At 41.3% G+C, this 19,385-nt stretch overlaps 1 protein-coding gene across 5 annotated transcripts in view; it reads left to right on the top strand.

The window, feature by feature from the left end:
* The window catches only part of TMEM87B (transmembrane protein 87B), a 50,249-nt gene that overhangs the window by 1,103 nt on the left and 29,761 nt on the right, over nt 1–19,385 (top strand). For all 5 annotated transcript variants that reach the window (XM_019827588.3, XM_011281171.3, XM_045054577.1 and 2 more), the window contains exons 2-8: nt 2,875–2,935; nt 8,050–8,141; nt 10,855–10,992; nt 12,443–12,496; nt 14,079–14,169; nt 15,554–15,615; nt 16,083–16,266. In XM_019827588.3, coding sequence (XP_019683147.2) covers nt 2,875–2,935; nt 8,050–8,141; nt 10,855–10,992; nt 12,443–12,496; nt 14,079–14,169; nt 15,554–15,615; nt 16,083–16,266 — 682 coding nt within the window. The remainder of the gene's footprint in view (nt 1–2,874; nt 2,936–8,049; nt 8,142–10,854; nt 10,993–12,442; nt 12,497–14,078; nt 14,170–15,553; nt 15,616–16,082; nt 16,267–19,385) is intronic.

Raw genomic sequence — 19,385 nt, 5'->3', positions numbered from 1 at the left:
TGGTAGTTGCATGAGATGATGTAGGAGCGAGGCAAGAGTAGCGTTTTGGAAAATTTTGCTAAAGAGGGGCAGGAAATCAGGAAGAGGCCTTATCTCCTGCTTTTCTGGAGTCAGATGACTCACCCAGCTCTGTTTTGAGATGATTATTTTCCATATGCATTGAAATGATGTCTAAGTTCTAAAGGCAAAACTTATATTTTGATTTACTCAACCAGAAACATTTAGTACCAGAGGCTGCAAATACTTCCTACAGCATAGAAACTATACAGGAAGGAAAGTTGGTCTCTTTCTCAATTTTTAAGACCCAGTGGTACCATTTCTTCCAGGGTCCTTCATTATATGCACCAGTGATAATAACGTGTGCGTCTCTATTACTGAATTTCTCTGGACAGTAAACAGAAAACTCCAAGAGCTACACTCATGGGTTCATGCTGCTTCTCTGGTGAATGGATGACAGTATCATAGAGACTAGGAGTAGGCAATATTGGAAGTGAATGAGCTGTGCACAGATTGTTCAACCCCTTGACCTTATCTGTAAAGATCTTTGCAAACTATACTTTAAACAGGGCAACTCCAAAGGGCCTGCAGAAAGAATGACTTTGCTTCCTGAATGAGGAAGGTAATTTTTCCCTTGGATCCCACGTGAGGTCAGTAGCAGTCTGTGAAGCCCTGCTTTGCAGGGAGTAGGCTGATTTTTCCCCCCATTTCAAGTTGTTGGAACTTGTCCTTCAGAACAAGAAAGGAGAGCAAGCCTTTCATTAATCTGTACTGCAGATGTCTCAAGCAGTGCTTCTTTTGATTGTAAAGGTCAACAAATAGTTTGAGCACCTTCGGTAATTAGACTGGCTGGCCACTGCTGTTGCAAAGATGAATTTTAGACAACAGTCCCTTCTCTCGAGACGCTCACACAGTAGTAGGAACAGCAGATTCATGAATAGTGATTACCTACACGGCAGCATTCTTAGGCTATTGCTGGAGCACTGAGGGGGTCACCTAACCCCGCTTCCTAGAGTTGGTGCCTGGCTGGGTCTTAAAAGATGAGTAGATGTTACCTCAGTGAGGAAGAAGGAGGGAGCAGAGCAGCAGTGATGCAGGAAATTCTTAATGTTTCTGCTGAGTGAGGCTCTGGTAGGAGTGTTAGAGTGACTCAGGCCACCATAAACCTTCCAGAGCTTGCTTGGCCCTGGGCCTATGGCTAGGGATCTAGACTCCAGGACCTGCAGGGTCTGAGGCCAGTGATATTTAGTGCAGTGAGCTAGATTTAGGACTGGAGGGGATGCTGGGGAGAGCAGTGGACTACAGATTACATGCTTTTCTGAAGAGGGCAGCTACCATTCGGCTCTAGCAGGTGGATATTATATGGCGGTGTAGGCACAGAATTGCCAGGTCTCCTTTTTTGAAATGTGAAGCCAGAATCCATCTTTTTATCATGTCAACTAATTCAAAACTTTTTTCGAAAGGGTCCTGCTGATTCACAGAAACCCCATTTAAAGGTTGGAGTAGGCCACCAGGAACAAATTTTGGGTGTGAACGAGGGAGAGCCATTAAGGATTTTAGACATAAGTACCAGTCACTGCGGCTGCTGTATCAGGATGAATTATAGGCTCAGATCTGGGGCAGAAATACCAGCTATTGCAGAACTGTAGGCAGAAGATGTTGAGAGCCTGAATTGGAGCAGTGGTGGCAGGGATGGAGAGGAAGAGCTGCATTTGGGAAGTGTTTGTGAGATCAAGTAGGCGTGCTTTGGGGATTGGGCAATGGAGGTGAGAGACTGGAAGGAGCCAAGGCTGAGGTGACTGAAGATGGCATCACCTGCAGCCAACACGGGCAGTGTAGGAAGAGTTGGCGAGGAGCAGAGAGGACTGTATCTGGTTTAGGACAGGTTAGTGTGGAATGTCTGTTGAACATCCTCGTGGGCATGACCTTGAGGCGGTTGGGTAGGCGGATCCGGAGCTCAGAGGAGGGGTCCGGGCTGGGGGTTTTGTTGTTGATACTGTGTTGGGGTGGGAGGCTATCAAGAAAGAGCTGTCTGTCATCAGCCTTTTTCTTTCGTTCCTAACCACTTGTTCATTGAACACAATCCCTTCTCACAGCGTTTTTATTCTTGGTGAGGGCATTCATTAAATAACTAAGTGATAGATTATTTCGTTTTAGTTGTGGCAAGGGTTGTGAAGGATGGGTCCTAGAGACCATGGAAGGGAAGGCCTGGCCTGGTATGGAGCGTCAAGGAAGACTTCCTGAGGAAGGGACTCTTGAACTGGGCTGAGAAGGGTAAGAAGTCACTAACAAGATGAGGAAAGTGACAGAGAAGGGTTTTTTCAGTCAATTTTCAGGTTCCTGAGGGCAGGAAGGAGTATCCTGCTTTTGAAGCACTGAGTGAAAGGTGCTAAAACAGGCGGGCAGGACTTTGACTATGCAGGGACCTATAAGTGGCAGTAAGAATCGGTCTGTTGTAAGACACAGTTAGGGAGAAGCATGGTTGTTTTATCAAAAGTACATTCATACCAGTATCGCGAGAGCAACTGCAGATGCACAGGTAGGACCCCTATCCGAGCGGCAGCGATGGTGCAGACAGCAGCCCTGACCCTCTTTATGATGCTGGCCCCCGCTGAGATGCTAGAGGCAGGGGCATTCCGGAGCCTAGTAGAGAGTTAGATACATGGAACAGGATTTTAAGCAAGTGGGTGATATGACCAGATTTTTAAAATTATTTTAATTGTTTAAAAATTACTTAAAAATTATTTTTAAAAAATCACTCTGGTCACAGGAGTGCAAGAGTTAGCACTGTATATTCTCCAGGGTAAAACTGTACTCCTGAATAGAGAAAAAAATTTTAACTAGATTATTCTGTATTTCCTTGTGTTTTCATTTTAGAAATCAGGACCTTTGATATTTAGGAAAACTGTGTTTAACTCTACAGAAATCAGGTTTTCTGGTAAGTACAATAAACTAATAATATTAACATAACAGTACATTATAAATGAATAACCTCATGTAATATAACAGAAACTGATATGTTACTAAAACTAATATATATTTTAAACTAGGCTAAATACTTGTTTTTAAGTGGTTCTAAAATTTTCAGGGTTTCTTTTGTTTCAGTGAAGACTTGGTTATTTTCAAGAATGCATTTCTCTGATCCTGTTTCAAAAAATGTAATATGAATCGTTCTTTAAAAATTATAATTAGGGGTGCCTGGGTGGCGCAGTCGGTCAGGCTCTGGGCTGTCAGGCTCTGGGCTGATGGCTCGGAGCCTGGAGCCTGTTTCCGATTCTGTGTCTCCCTCTCTCTCTGCCCCTCCCCCGTTCATGCTGTGTCTCTCTCTGTCCCCCCACCCCCCCAAAAAAAAAGTTGAAAAAAAATAAAAAGTATAATTAATGTGTAATAAAGTAGGCTTCTGTGAAATTTGACTCTGAATCCCAGCTTTTAAAACTAGATGAATTCCTTTTATGAGTATATGAAATGTCATGATTGTGGTAAAGCCTTTATGCCCCTGAAATTTTTGTAAATATATCCATCACCATAGAATACAGTAAAAATTACTACATACTAACATTTTAATTAGGATTTTAGAGCTTATGAAAGTGAACTTATTTGTTAGGGACTATGTTCTCTATGTAAATGCCGATGTGTGAGAACTACCAGGTTCTCATACATCTTGAGGTTTTCAAAATATTTTTTTAAATTTTTATAGATTTTTTTTTTTTTTAGTGTTTTATTTTGGGAGGAGCAAAGAGAGAAGGAGACAGAGGGTCCAAAGTGGGCTTTCAGCTGACAGCAGCAAGCCCGATGAGGGGCTCAAACTCACGAACCCTGAGATTATGATTTGAACCGAAGTCAGACACTTAACCGACTGAGCCACCCAAGGTTTTCAGTATTTTTGATGAATTTACAGCAGATCATATTTACTGTGGTCCAACTCCTCTTAGTGTTTCCAGTAACTTGACTAGGTAAATTGGCTGCCAAGGTTAAAGTTTTGGCATAAGGAGTAGTTTTTTTGTTGGGTAAAGCAAATTGGCTTCCTGGGGATCCAAAGCCATGCCCCTTTTCTCTATCACAGTACGCTCAGGTCATTTGTTGGGTGATTCTGCTGTATGTCCAGCCATCAGCTAGACAGCAGAGGTGGTTCAAAGCAGTTCATTGATATCATCAGTGGTGATAACAACTTGGTAAGAGGAAATTGAAGTCCAAGGTGGGTGAGGGGAAAAAAAATTGGCATCTAACTGCTTTAGTGAATTCAGATTTCAGTGACTAGACCAATAAGACTTAGGAGACTGTTGCAGACAAAAAAAAAATTACATGGGGGGGAAAAAGTGATATGGACCAGTGAAACACATAATCTGATTTTAAAAAATCATACCTAATATCTGAGATCAGCTAAGAGTAGACCACACTCAAGACAGTGGTATTAATATATCTAAAGAAAGAATGAGGCAGAAGACAGTTAACAGTAAAAGCATAAAAAATATATATGTGAGGGTTTAGTTAAGTAAAGCAGACAGTGTCTAGTAGCACCGATGAGAGAGAGGTCTTCTTTTTTTTTTTAATGTTTATTTTTGAGAGAGAGAAAGAGAGATGGAGTATGAGCAGGGGAGGGGCAGAAAAAGAGGGAGACGCAGGTCTGAAGCAGGCTTCAGGCTCTGAGCTGTCACCACAAAGCCTGACATAGGGCTCGAACTCAGGAAGGGTGAGATCGTGACCTGAGCCGAAGTCGGACGCTTAATCGACTGAGCCACCCAGGCGCCCTGAGAGAGAGGTCTTCTTGAGCTGTGACTGTAGGTAGGACATGTGGCTGATAGATGTAGACGTAGTATCCATCTGAGCCTTCATTCTGGTGCCATGCTCATCAAGCAGCTTTCATCACCTTTGGGTATCCAGGAAGACATGCTGAAGGGAGAGAGTTAATCGTTACACAACCACTTTACAGTTACTGTTCATTTGAAGCAGTAATTGGACATCCAGATTATACATCTAAATTGGTGTTGTAATGAAGGAGTGACAGTGAGGCTCTGTGTTCTCACAGAACCAATTTTAATGCCTGCAAAAATCTAAGAATTAGTCCCTTGGTTATGTGTCCCTGCCGTTTGGTAGATGAGACATCTGACTTTCCTTTAGGCGACCCCTCTTTTGGTAGCCCATTCAAGAGGTAGTCTTGTGGAATTGCTGCTGGAAATCTCTCAATGTTATTCACCCCCTACACAGAATAAAAGAAATATGCTATATAGTCATCTCAATATGTACAGAAAAATATTTGAAAAAATTCAACACCCATTCATGATAAAAACTCTTAGAAAACTAGAAATAGAAGGAACTTCCTTAAGCTGGTAAAGACATCTATGAAAACTCTGTAGCTACCGTTATACTGTCTGTTTTCCCCAGATTGGTCTATAAATTCAGCTCATTTCAATCAAAATCCAAGCTGACTTTTATGTAGAAATTGACTAGCTGTATCTAAAATTTATATGCAAGTGCAAAGAACCTAGAATAGCCAAAGCAATTTTAGAAAAAGAACAAAGTTGGAGTACTTTTACTATTTTATTTCAAAACCTACGTAAAGCTTCAGTAACTGTAGCAGTGTGGTACTAGCATAAGGATAGATACATAGAACAATGAAACAGATCAGAGGGGTGCCTGGGTGGCTCAGTGGGTTAGGCGTCCGACTTCTGCTCAGGTTATGTTCTCATGGCGCATGGGTTTGAGCCCCATGTCAGGCTCTGTGCTGACCCCTCAAAGCCTGGAGCCTGCTTCAGATTCTGTCTCTGTCTCTCTCTGCCCCTCCTCCACTCATGCTTTGTCTCTCTCTTTCAAAAATAAATAAATATTAAAAAATTTAAAAAAAAAAGATCAGAGAGCCCAGAAATAAACCCACATTTATGAGGTCAGTTGCTTCTCAACAAAGATGCCAAGATAATTCTTTAGAGAGAGAATAGTCTTTTCAATAAATGATGCTGGAACAACTGGATATCCACACTGAAAAAAATCTCATCTTTTACATTGGATTATGGATTTAGATACTCTGTCCCCACTTCCCTGTCCTCCCTCTCTGGGGCTCAATTTGCATATATGTTAGACTGCTTGATATTGTCTCACGGATCACTGAGGCCTTGTTAATTTTTTTTCAGTCTCTTTCTGTGCTTCATTTTGAATCTTTCTATTGCTTTGTCTTCAAATTCAGCGATCTTTTCTTCTCCAGTATTTAATCTCCTGTTAGTCTCATAAAGTGAACTTCTTACTTGGATATTGTAATTTTTTTAATCTCTAGAAGTTTGTTTTTTAATATCTTCTTTCTCAATATTTTCATATTTTCCTTTACATCTTTCAGCATATGGAAAATATTTATAACAGCTTTAATATTCTTCTCTGCTAATCATCTTTGTCCCTTCCATTTTTATCATAATGACTAATCTATCATGATTATGAGTTAGTTTTTTCTTTTTCTATCTAGGGTTTTGGTTGGATGGTGGATATCATGAATGTTAGCTTCTTAAGTGCTGTAATTGTATTTTATAGTTGTATTCCTTTGACTTTGTTCTGGCAGACAGCTGAGTTTCTTTTGGGTGAGTTTGATCTTTTCCAGTTTTGTGTTTAATTTCTTTCAGGATGGATCTGGAGTAGCCAACTTAGCCAACTGTAGGGCCAACTTAGCACCACTTCTAAGATGTGACCCTGCTACATTTCTCCTGAATGCTTGGTGTATTTAATGAGGCCCCTCCACTCTTGCTAGTGGAAACTCAAACAGTTACGAGCCCTGTATGACCTCTGAGAGTGATTGGGCTTCTTTCTATGCATGGGCTGGCTGCCATGCAGGCAGGCTCAATAGTATCTCTGTCCAGATTTCTTTTACTCTCTCTCTGTGCAGGTTCCAGCTCTTGAGTATTCTCCCCCAGAAATTCTACCAGCCTCAGCTTCTTGAACTGCAGTCTCGGGGCTCAGTTTGGATTCCTTCTGGTTACCAGCGGTTCCCTTCTGGTTCACAGTGATCCCAGCCTCCTGGTATTCATGTCCTTATGTAGTCCCCTACCATATTGTATCAAGGTTGGTCTAACCAAGAAATATGATAGAGCTAATGGCATATCACTTCTGAAACTAGGTCATAAAAGATACTGTGGCTTCTTCTTTGCTCTTTCTCTCTGATGGCCTATTCTGTGGGAAGCCAGCTGCCATGTTGTGATGACACTCCCAAAAGAGCTCTTCCTAATTCTAGACTTAATCCTTTTCAATCTGTCTAATCATGTTACCCTCCTACCTGAAATATTTGGTGTTACTTTGTAACATTCAAAATAAAGGAAAACTCCTTAGCAAAGCATAGTACCCCTTATGACTTTTCTCCAGCACTCTACTCCAGCTTCACCTCTTCCCTCTTTCCCCAATCTGTGTTCTGACCATAGCAAACTATTTTCAGGTGGTCATACTCATGCCTGCTCTCATATACCCTGCCCTGACCATTTGCATATACTGTTTCCACCCTCCTCATTACCTAGCTAACTCCTGCTCTTCACATTAGAGGTCTCCTCCACCAGTAAGCCTGTCAGCACCCCTTCTTTATGCCCTCCTAGACTATGCTAGGTGCCCTGCTCAGGGCTCTTCTGACTCCCTGTTCTCAGCCCCTTATTCTGTCTAAGGTGCCTATTTAACTGTTATTCCTCCCCTGCCCAATACCTCTAATATCAAGGACAGGGGTTGTTTTCGTTTACCATTATGTCTCTTTCTGGCACACAAGGGGTGCTCACTCAGTATTTTTTGAATGAATAAGTTAGTGAAGAGAAGAGTTTAGAGTGCGGTGAGCAGTGACTTAGCATATTCCGTTACTCAGTTGATTTTAATGCTGGATTTAACGTACAGATTAAATGAATAGTATTTGGTTAACTATAATAATTTAATTTAATGAACTTATCTCATTTTGCAGTGATTTTGGGGAGAAATTAGGTAATATTTTATTCATTGTTTCATTATAGTAACCTATTTTAAGTTGCATTCTTGAAACCTGAAAGCTTACATAGGAGTACATATAGGATTGTTGTACAATAAGACTTTCTTTTTTCTAAACAGTTAAGTCATTCAGTTGTTCTGGGCCTGTGAAGTTTACCATCGAGTGGTATTTGAAGTATCATACCTGTCAGAATGAATATTCTAAGCTAGAGGTAAGTAAAATGCAAATTTTTAAGGTACGTAAAGGTATGAAGGAAAAATTATGAGTATAAAGATTTATTAGCTCATCAGGTGAGGAGGCCAAAAATGTGGATTGTAGTTTTAAAAGTGCCACAGATTTATTTTGGGACTTAGGCAAGAAATGTTTTAATTTTATCAAAGTATATACCTTCTGAGAAGGAAACAAATCTTTTAGTTTCCTTTTTGTCTTGAGAGAAATGTTAATAAATATTTAAATCAGTCATGTAGGAACTGTAGATAAAGATGTTGTGGGTCACATACAAATAAAAATCAACATAGGTTAAGAAAGAAATGTGAAAGTTTTACTTCATTTAAAAAATTAGTGACAGGACACCTAGAACTTTAGTGAAGTCAGGTAGCTTTAGTGAGTAGAAGTAGATCTCCCAAAGAGGTGAGGGGAAAGGAGACCCCCCCCCACCCCTGCCAAGGAAAGAAGGGGGAGGGTGTAAGAAGAGGAAGGAGGCCCCACTGGGTTTCTTCTTCCCCTGCAGGGTCCACTGGGCTCAGCAAGGTGTTCTCCTGTGACAGGTCTCCTGATGGTTGCTCACAGTCATTTCCTTCACGGCTTATCTGTTGTTTGTGTGCTCCTAGCATGAATCGTGTGCATTTCCATACTTTTATCTGTATTGTCTTTCCATTTGGGGTGAAAGGTGCCATTGTCCTCAAATATTGCCTTTGTGACTTTATTCCCTGTTATTTCACCCCTACATACTAAATACTTCAGTGTGTCCTGGGATGCCTGAGTGGCTCAGTTGGTTGAGCGTCTGACTTCAGCTCAGGTCGTGGTCTCGCAGTTTGTGAGTTTGAGCCCGTGTCACACTCTGTGCTGACAGCTCAGAGCCTGGAGCCTGCTTCAGATTCTGTATCTCTCTCTCTCTCTCCCCCTCCCCTGCTCATGCTCTGCCTCTCTCTGTCTCTCAAAAATAAATAAATATTAAAAAAAAAAATTAAATACTTCAGTGTGTTTCCTAAGAACAAAGGTGTTCACTTAGCTTGCACAGTGCAGTGATAAAATTGAGGGAATTTAACATTGATACAAAATTATTATCTAACAAACAGATCTTATTAAAGTTTTGCCAGTGTTCCCAAAACATCCTTTTTGGCAGTTTGTTGTTGTATTTTGTTTTTCCTGGTACAAGATCCAATCTAGGGTCACAGTGCATTTCTACAGTGTTCTGTTTTGTTTTTGTTTTTGTTTTTTGTCTTTCACGATATGACACTGATATATTTGAAGTATACAAGCCACTTATTTTTATAAAATGTCCCTCAGTTCCAGCACTTCTGATGTTTCCTCTTGATTAGATTCTGGTTATATTTTTGGCAGGAGTACCAAAGAATTCGGGTTTGTCCCATTTTTGGTAATGATAACTTTTGATCTGTTGGTTCAGGACATTTCTGCCAGGTTTCTCCACTGTAGAGTTACGACTGTTCTCTTTGTTGTTAACAATAACTTATGAAGAAGTACTTTTGTACTTGTGTGTGAATATCCTGATTTTTCATCAGTTCTTGTCTGAACATCCTTTGACTCTTGCCTGATGAATCAGCTGTTGCTCTGATAATTGCTTAGTGGTTATTTTCTAATTCCGTATTTCCTTCTGCTTTGTTAACATTCTTCCATGAAGATGAGCCTGTTCTTTTCCTCTTGTCTTACCTGTCAGTCAGTCACCTGAGCAGTCATCAGCATGGACTCATTGAATTTTACTTTGTTAGATGGGTTATAATCTGTTACTATTTTGTATTTATTTGGCTCAAACTGTTTCTTACTGGCCAGTCGAAGCCAACTTAACCTTTTATTGATGACTAGAAGCTGCCATTAGGAGCCTGGTTTTATTCATCTGTCTTTGGTTTATCTTTCCTTATTGTTAATTTTTTTTTTAACGTTTATTTATTTTTGAGACAGAGAGAGACAGAGAATGAACGGGGGAGGGGCAGAGAGAGAGGGAGACACAGAATCGGAAGCAGGCTCCAGGCTCTGAGCCATCAGCCCAGAGCCCGACGCGGGGCTCGAACTCACGGACCGCGAGATCATGACCTGAGCTGAAGTCGGAGGTTTAACCGACTGAGCCACCCAGGCGCCCCTATCTTTCCTTATTGTTAAATGCTGCTTTTCTTTGTAAAATCTTTTTATACATGGGATAAAATGAAAGTAGCCTCAGGACAAAATATTTTTTATTTCTCCGTGAACCATCTCCTGCGATAATACCGTATCACCTTTCTTCCTGTAAGATTATGCTTGCATTATGTGTTACTGTATCTGAGCATATTGAAATGGCTAACATGTCATGATAACTTCATCATACTTAAAATTATATTTAAAACATTTTTCTTGGGACGCCTAAGTGGCACAGTCGGTTAAGCATCTGACTTTGGCTCAGGTCATGATCTCACAGTTCGTGAGTTTGAGCCTCGCGAGGGGCTCTGTGCTGACAGCTCCGAGCCTAGAGCCTGTTTCAGATTCTGTGTCTCCCTCTCTCTGCCCCTCCCCCACCCTCCCCCATCTCTCTCTCAAAAATAAACATTAAAAAAACACTTTAAAATGTTTTTCTTTTCAGTATTTTGTTCTGCGTGTTTTTAAGTGCTCCAAACTGAATAAATCTTTGATATCATTTAGATGTTAAGTTTTACTTATCTTCCTGAGTAAGAAGCGTGGAAACAAATTATAACCCAGAATTTTGCCTTGAGTAGGAGGAGCTATCACAAAAACATGAACCTAGCGTTGATGAAGACTTTTGTGGTCATTATTTCAAGAACGTTGAATGTTGGACAACAAAATATGAAAACGTAAATTGCAACAGTGACTTACAGGTGTTTCCCTCATTGAATGTGAGTATATGTGTTGCCATGTCAAAGTAGAATTTACTGTACTCCCACTGAATACAAGTAGTAACTTACATTCTATTCTGTCAACATTTTGATAAAAGAAAGGTGCTTAATTAGTTATTTTTAGGTTAAGTTCTTTTGAATGTGTGGTAGTAGGTAATAAGTAAGGTACTGGCACCGTTGTTCCATTTCTTTGTACCCCTTTGCAGCAACACTCTTGAAAAAGAGCCCTTTTGTCTTCCTATCCTGATCTGTTGTCAGTTCATCTGTCACTCTCTCTTGTTTCCACTCCAGTGCTACCTTTGCCCCTGTTACTCCATCAGAACAGCTAGTCAAGGTTTCCAGTGACCTCCATGTGAGATCTGGTGGTCTCTTAGTCTTACCAAAGGTCTGCCAGCCTTCTTGACTTATCACACTTAACCTACTTGAACACTGTCCCCTCCCTTATGCACTTACTTCCCTCCCTGTCTGGAATATTAGATCCCAAAATGTTGATAGCACTCATCTATGAGTTGTGAGGCTGTGGGTCATTTTATCTTATTTTTGTTCTGTAAATTCTGAAATGAAAATATATCTTTGGTAAAAAAAATAGTAAAGGGTTCTTAAAATGTGTATTGAGGTGTGATAAGTGTAAAGTGTACATATCAGAAGTGGATGGCTTGATGAATTTTCAGAACCTGAACACACCAGTATAGGCCCAGATCAAGTACAGAATATTTTAGCACCTAGACTCCCCTTTTAGTTCCTAATACCTTCCCCACCAAAGGTAGCCACTATCTTGATTTAAAAAATAATTTTTCAGGGGCGCCTGGGTGGCGCAGTCGGTTAAGCGTCCGACTTCAGCCAGGTCACAATCTCGCGGTCCGTGAGTTCGAGCCCCGCGTCGGGCTCTGGGCTGATGGCTCAGAGCCTGGAGCCTGTTTCCGATTCTGTGTCTCCCTCTCTCTCTGCCCCTCCCCTGTTCATGCTCTGTCTCTCTCTGTCCCAAAAATAAATAAACGTTGAAAAAAAAATTAAAAAAATAAAAAAATAAAAAAAAATAATTTTTCAATGGGGCGCCTGAGTGGCTCAGTCGGTTGAGCGTCTGACTTCGGCTCAGGTCATGAACTTGAGGTTCATGAATTTTGAGCCCCATGTTGGGCTCTGTGCTGACAGTTCAGAGCCTGGAGTCTGTTTTAGATTCTGTGTCTCCCTCTCCCTCTGTTCCTCCCCCACTTGCATCTGACTCTCTGTCTCTCAAAAATAAATAGATTAAAAAAAACTTTTTTTTAAATTTTTTTCAAAAGCAGGATTTTGTTACTCATGTTTGGGCTACAAAGAGATGTGTTCTCTGGTGTTTAGCTTTCAAATCTTTACTTTTCTCATAACATATTTTTTTCTTGATTGTTAAGACAGCTTTTCCCCCATAGAAATGCAGCAATATAAAATGGAATTATGTTGTTTGTTTTTCCAGAATAAGGAACTAATTACAAATATCAGAAATGTTTCCAACCAGGAAGGATCAACAGTAAGTCATTTTATTTGTCTTTAAATCAAGACAAGTTCTAGTAAGCCTGAAAAGAATACATACTTGGACAGTGATATACAATAGGGTTATTAGAAGTGGGGAAGAAAAAAGAAGCGTTATATCAAATAGTATATTTTTGTGTGTATCTATATGAATTTTGTATGTATTTGTTTCTGTCTTTGTTTAAAAATTCCTTTTAGGTTGTAACTTAAGGTTAACTTCTTTGCAGCCTTTTTTCAAATGCCTAGCATAGCAGTGGGCTGGTCTGGATCATCATTGAGGATGGAAATAAATAGATAGAGTCCATGAGTGTAGCACTGGGGAGGAGAGAATTTGGTATTTGGGGGAATTCTGAAAGTCACAAGACCAAGAGGTGGGGAGGGTTGGAAGTAGCTGTGTGTAGGGACTGAAGACAGGTTTAGGAGAGCTTACTTTGCTTTTATCTTGTCATCCTTCGTGTTTCCAGCTTTGCACAGGCTGTGTCTCAGGTGGAGGAGTAGGAAATGAAAGGGAAAGATAGGAAGTCTTCTGGAAGGATGTATGTGAAAAGTTTGCTTCAGTTTGTGGGGGCATTGTGGCGTTCACAGGCATTACAATGAGCAGTGTCCTTTCCCGGCAGGACTGCTAGTAACATAGATCTTAATAAGTAATTGAACCTATGTACCAAATCTGTGCAGTCTCTCTAACAATGTTATCTGACTTCTAACTCCCCCAGTTCAGTTCAAAACCACACCCATTTAAAAACTGAATGCTTGAGGGGCGCCTGGGTGTCTCAGTCAGTTGAGCCTCCGACTTCAGCTCAGGTCACGATCTCACAGTTCATGAGTTCAAGCCCCGCATCAGGCTCTGTGCTGATGGCTCAGAGTCTGGAGCCTGCTTTGGATTCTGTGTCTCCCTGTCTCTCTGACCCTCCCCCGCTTGCACTCTGTCTCTCAAAAATAAATAAATGTAATAAAAATTAAAAACTGAATGCTTGATACTAGGATAAAATGTGGGAAGGGCAATATTAGGAAAAAATATTTGAATGGTAATATTAAGTAAAACATAGAATGGTAACATTCAGGGGAAATTCTTTAGAAATACTGAAAGTAGAAAAATTGAAGAGTAGAAAAAGCTTTTTCCTCTTCCATTGCTTTGGTTCTGAGAGGCCCATGGTGAGAAAACAGGGAAATCCTTCCAGTGTCCACTGTCCCTCCACTACCTACCATTTTTTTTCATTGTTTCAAAAGACTGAAAAGTGGGGCACCTGGGCAGCTCAGTCAGTTAAGCAACCGACTCTTGGTTTTTGGCCCAGGTCATGATCTCACGGTTTGTGAGTTTGAGCCCCATGTTGGGCTCTGTGCTGACAGCAAGGAGCCTGCTTAGGGTTCTCTCTCTACCTGCCCCCCTCTGCCCCTCCCCTGCTCATTTTCTCTCTCTCTCTCAAAATAAATAAACTTAAAAAAAATTTAAAACAGTGAAAAGTAACTCAATTCAGTTACTAAAAGTTGTTTTAAAATGTGGTGAACAATTGTTTATATTTTCTATAGCAATTTTTTAAAACAACATAAGGGATATATATATTTTTTTTTTCCTGTTTCAGGATGTGATAGCCAGAACACAGAGAGATGGGTTTCATATATTTATTGTTTCTGTGAAAACGGACAAAACAGATGCAAGATGGAATTTGAATGGTATATTTAAACTGCATGTGTGTTTGCTGTCTGCTTTTACTGTATTCTGTGTTTTTGTCATTGACCCAAATCTACATTTTTTGATTAAAATACATCATTGCAAAACAAATCTCTGTGAATCACAAAAACAAACGACCTATCTATCTGGGGGACTTAAAACTTTTTGCTTATCTTACTATTATATGTTTTAATGGATTGGAAATTTAAAATTAAGATAAATTTTTAAAATTTCAAACTCCAGTGGGATATAATAAAATTCTTTATCCTTTCAGATTAAAAAAAAAATTCCTAATATAGAGATGGCTAGGCAACATTTTAATTGTATTTGAAGTAGATTATATTCTATATCAGGAAAATAGCCATCACCAGGCGTTTAAAATTCTCATCTTAAAGCATCTGTCTGTAGCTTAGGAGTAGAAGTAGCCTGTCTGGCAATGATAGCTTCTGTGGTCCGTGAGCTCTGCCCACTCCGCACCCCCAATGGAAGAGTAGGCTTACAATAAGCAATCTTCAAGGGAGTGAATGCTTTCACAGATCGTAGAATTGCTTCGGCTGTCATTTTGCAGAGTAGCGTCTGTTGGACCAGTGGTAGCCAAACAGGATGTGAGGATCCTGCTCTGATTCACCCACTGGGGACACAGGTGTGAAGCCAGGCTTTGCCTTTGAGAATTGCCCAGTCCAGCGGGGAGGCAGAAAGTACTGAGGGGACATAGGCGTTGCTTCAGAGGAGGCACAGAACTGGTGTACTGCAGGGGAAGCTGGTGGAGGTGGCTGCTCTGGATGAGTGGGCCGTGGGGCTTCCTCCCACAGATGACATAGTGGGCCAGATAAGAGCCAAATAAGAGAGCTGCCACCTGGACTTGTGTGTCCCCCACAACCCCCGGCTTCCCAGGTATTGCGTCTTTTCCCCTGATAGCAGCAGGCAGTTTTAAGGCCCTACTAGTTAGTAACAGAAGCAGTTACTGAGCTCTGCAAGTCTTGTACTTTATTTGGCACTCTATTTATTATTGTCACCTTGGACAATGACCCAAACTAGATGCTTGAATTCAGTAATTTATCCCAAGTTACAGTAAGGAAGACAAAGTCCTCAGTGAGGTCAGCGACTCAACATGGGGCCAACCTAAGGCCAGTATTGCTTTATTGTCTGCATAAGATCAGATTTGGCCCAGGTTTTACAACAGCATGTATACAAGTAAAGGTATCTTGGTAAGATTACATGTTAATGACTGGTAATTAGCCAATACATTGTGTGTCTTAGGTAAAAATGCAGATTTGTCGGCTTGGTGTGCGTTCTTGGAACCTTCTGGGAAATGAGCTTACGTTTAAAAATAAAAGACTGATTGGTAATTTAATTCTTTGATGTCTTTATCCCCATCTTCACCAGTTTCTCTTTCTATGATCGGGCCTCATGGATATATTTCTGCGTCAGATTGGCCACTAATGATTGTGAGTATTTCTCATCATTTTTTCCTTTTTTAAAAATGAATTTTATATCCTAATTGGAAAATCTAACAACTTAAAGAGCTCAGTGGTGGTATCCCTTAGTAGCTAATACTTTGGTATACCCTCTGTTTTTGGCTAGAGTGACAGGGAAATAAAAGACTGGATACTTGAATGAAGAAATGTCCATTTTCGGGGCGCCTGGGTGGCTTGGTCGGTTAAGCGTCCGACTTCGGCTCAGGTCATGATCTCACGGTCCGTGAGTTCGAGCCCCACTTCGGGCTCTGTGCTGACAGCTCAGAGCCTGGAGCCTGTTTCAGATTCTGTGTCTCCCTCTCTCTCTGCCCCTCCCCTGTTCATGCTCTCTCTCTGTCTCAAAAATAAATAAATGTTAAAAAATTAAAAAAAAAAGAAATGTCCATTTTCAAGTGATCACAAGCCTTAACTGACTAAAATTGCTCTTCTTCCTACAGTTTTACATGGTGATGTGTATCGTTTATATTTTATATGGCGTACTGTGGCTGACGTGGTCTGCCTGTTATTGGAAAGATATATTAAGAATTCAGTTCTGGATTGCAGCTGTTATTTTCCTGGGAATGCTTGAAAAAGCAGTTTTTTATACTGAATATCAAAACATCAGCAGCACTGGGCTATCAAGTAAGCTGTGACTCTCTCCATAAATACTATATGATCCAAGAGGCCCCTAGCATTTGTGAGCAGAGCTGCGGGAGGCCTCCTTTGTACAGTGATTTGGGAACGGTTGCGTTATAGGTGAAGACGACAAGAGCCAAGATGAGAACGTGAGAGTAGGACTCTGATCTAGGCTAGTGTCTGTATTGTCCTCATTTTCCATTTCCCTTCTTTCCCTCACTTTCCTCCTGGGGAAAAGAAAACTCCCACTTCAGTGATTGGATTAAATCAATAAAAGTTCCAGAGGGGGGCACTTTAGGTGCTACTGATCCTTTTAACATATTTCTCTGTCATTTTCCCATACTCTTCCTTCTCCTTTCTCCTCCACAAAAGAAAAGAAGGAAAATCTGACCCCACGCAGTAAAATCAGTAGTTCTGGGATGGATGTGCCTGCAGCCTTCTTGTGTTCTCTCTGTCTCTTCGTTCTCACACAGAACTTCATGTGACCAGTGGAGGCCCCTCACGGTTTACACAGGGAAGTGTGTGAATCAGAAAGGGCAGGAAGGCGGGCATCCTCAGATGTGTGCCCCAGGTTTCTAGAAGGTGGAATGCAAAAAGGCCAGAGAGGTAAAGGTACAATCCCATCACCCAGCCTTTGAAAAGGGAGGTAGCTCCAAAGGGATGAAAGCACTCAGGAGTGATCAGTTCTGAGTGATCAGCTAAAATGATCTTTGTGCAGACTTTTATAGGGTGTGATTATGTCGGCTATTTATTTTTATAATACTCCAGAAAAAAAAGAAGAGTGAGTTGGAATGTAGATGAAACAGATTTGCCCTAATGTTGATAATTATTGACAGTGAGTATTGGGCACATGGGAGTTCACTATACTGCTTTTTCTGTGTTGGGGAATGTTTGTAATTTCCCAAAATAAAAGGGTAGGTACAAAAGAAGAAAGAAAAGACAAACATTCAAGGGGGCACATTAGAGGTATTATTATTCCATAAGAGGTTTTAGTGGTGTGTGTGTGTGTGTGCGCGCGCGCGCGTGCGTGCATGCGTGCACGCATGCACATGTGTGCTCTAAATAAAATAATGAAAGAGGGGTGAGGCTGCTGCTCCTGGCTGGAGAATAAAGCATTCTTGAATGTGAAATAAGGCAGTTCAGCTCCTTTGCTCTGAGTGGTGATCCTCTCTTGTCTAGGGAGCGTTGAGGGTGGCTTGAACTTCAGTGGGGAGCCGCAGAAGCTCTTGCCATCCTCACGGACTTCAAGCCCTGTGTCTGAGATGACACGAGAAGGGCTTGGGAGAGAAGCCCCAGGCTGCTGTCAGAGTCTTTGAGGAGTCCTGTGAGAGGGACAGGTGTCAGATGACATGGCTGTTGCTTTTTCTGATTTTCCCAAGTGGGAATTCTGTAACCCAGGCTGTCTTGCTTAGCACTGATCCTGCAGGGACAGGAAACAGTGATTGTTAGGACCCAACACGGGGACCTTAAGAATAGGTCATATCAGATTGACTTCTTTTGTGCTTCTAAACTTAGTATACCTGGACTTCTTCAAGGTATTTGACAACTTTGATTTCTTGTGGACAAGATGGAGAAATGTGCACTGAAAACTGGCTGTGCAGCCATATTTAAAGAGCCCGTGCACATAAGCACCCATCAGTCTTGTCAGTATAGAGCTGTGTCGTCCAGTGTGGTGGCCATAAACCACATCTGGCTGTTTAAATTAAGTGAAGTTAGCAGTTTACTAGCTGTTGTTGTACTAGCTGCATTTCACATGCTCAGTAGCCACATGTGACCGTTGATTACTGTATTGGACAGCATGGATGTAGGACATCTCCATCATCCTGGAAACTTCTGTTGGACAGCACCGGAGCAGTGGTTCTCATCCCTGGCTGCACATAAGTGTCCCTTGCTTTCAAGTAATACCAGTGCCAGAGATTCTGGTTGAAGTAGGCCTAAGAATTAGTTCTGTTGAGAGGCTTCCCATATGATTCTAGTATGCATCTAGGATTGAGAACTACTGGGTTAGAAGGGGGTTTTGAATGACACCTGTCTCACAGGTTTTAGACCTTGTGGCTGGTTTATCCTAAATGTTATACCTAACATTTATTGCAGGCCTGTGCATATGTAGAGAGCATTCACTAAAATTCTGTGGACGATGTGAGGCTGGTGGAGTTGTTCATACTGGGGGTATAGAGAATAATTTTAGATGGACCCTTCTCACGTGAAGGTACTTGAAGGGGTACAGACAGATTTGATATCCCAAATGGAAAGGTAAAACCTAATAGGTAAGACCTTGAACTTGAGGTTCAAGTATAAATTGAAAAAATATAAATGGGAAACTTCTCTAAAGGATTTAAAGGTTGAAGCTTTTGCATCAGCTCAACATAGACAGTTATAGGCAGTTGTGCCTCCCACTAGCTCCTACAGCGTTAGGTTACAGCAGGAGGGCTAGCAGTCAAGACATTGAGAAGGTCCACCTGCCAGGAAGGTTGTATTCACTTCATTCCAAGAGGGAAATAGTCCAGACTGAGCAGCTCATGAAGGGATTTGAAAACACGCTACCCTTAAACATTTGTTATCCTAAACCTCTTCACATTCTGCATCCGCTCTTGGGGAGTTCATCCATTGTTTTCTTCTTAAAGCTCACCTTCCTGGCCAGATGTCTGTCCTAAGCTGCAGACCTAGTAACTGGTCACCTGCCAAACATCTTCCGAATGCCTTGCATTCATCTCTGTAGGGCATAAAAGAAACTCACCTTTCCCACCCTTGTACTTTTGACACACTTTAGTCCTAACCTAATGCTCCTGCAGGTATTCCCGTCGGTGGATGGCCCTGCCAGTTGACCTTGGTGCCATCCTTTTTGCCACCCTCTTCCTCTCCCTCTAGTTCCACATCTGTCTACAAGGCATTTGATGAGGTCTCTTGTGATTTCTTGTGGACAAGTTGGAAAATTGTGAGCTGAAAACAAGACTAAGTAGGTGGATTCACTACTTGTTTCTGTCTATGTTTCTGGTTCTCTCCATCTTCCCTGCCAGCACTGTGCTCTTATCGTCTCTTACCTGGATTTCTGGAATGGCTTCCTGAGCATTTTCCTTGCTGGTAGTCTCGTTCCTCTCCAAGCCATTAAGTAGAGCAATCTTGAT

The sequence above is a fragment of the Felis catus genome, chromosome A3 (assembly GCF_018350175.1).
Source record: "Felis catus isolate Fca126 chromosome A3, F.catus_Fca126_mat1.0, whole genome shotgun sequence".
Lineage (NCBI taxonomy): Eukaryota > Metazoa > Chordata > Mammalia > Carnivora > Felidae > Felis > Felis catus.
The sequence above is the reverse complement of the archived record's forward strand: the minus strand, read 5'-3'. Positions and strand labels throughout refer to the sequence as shown.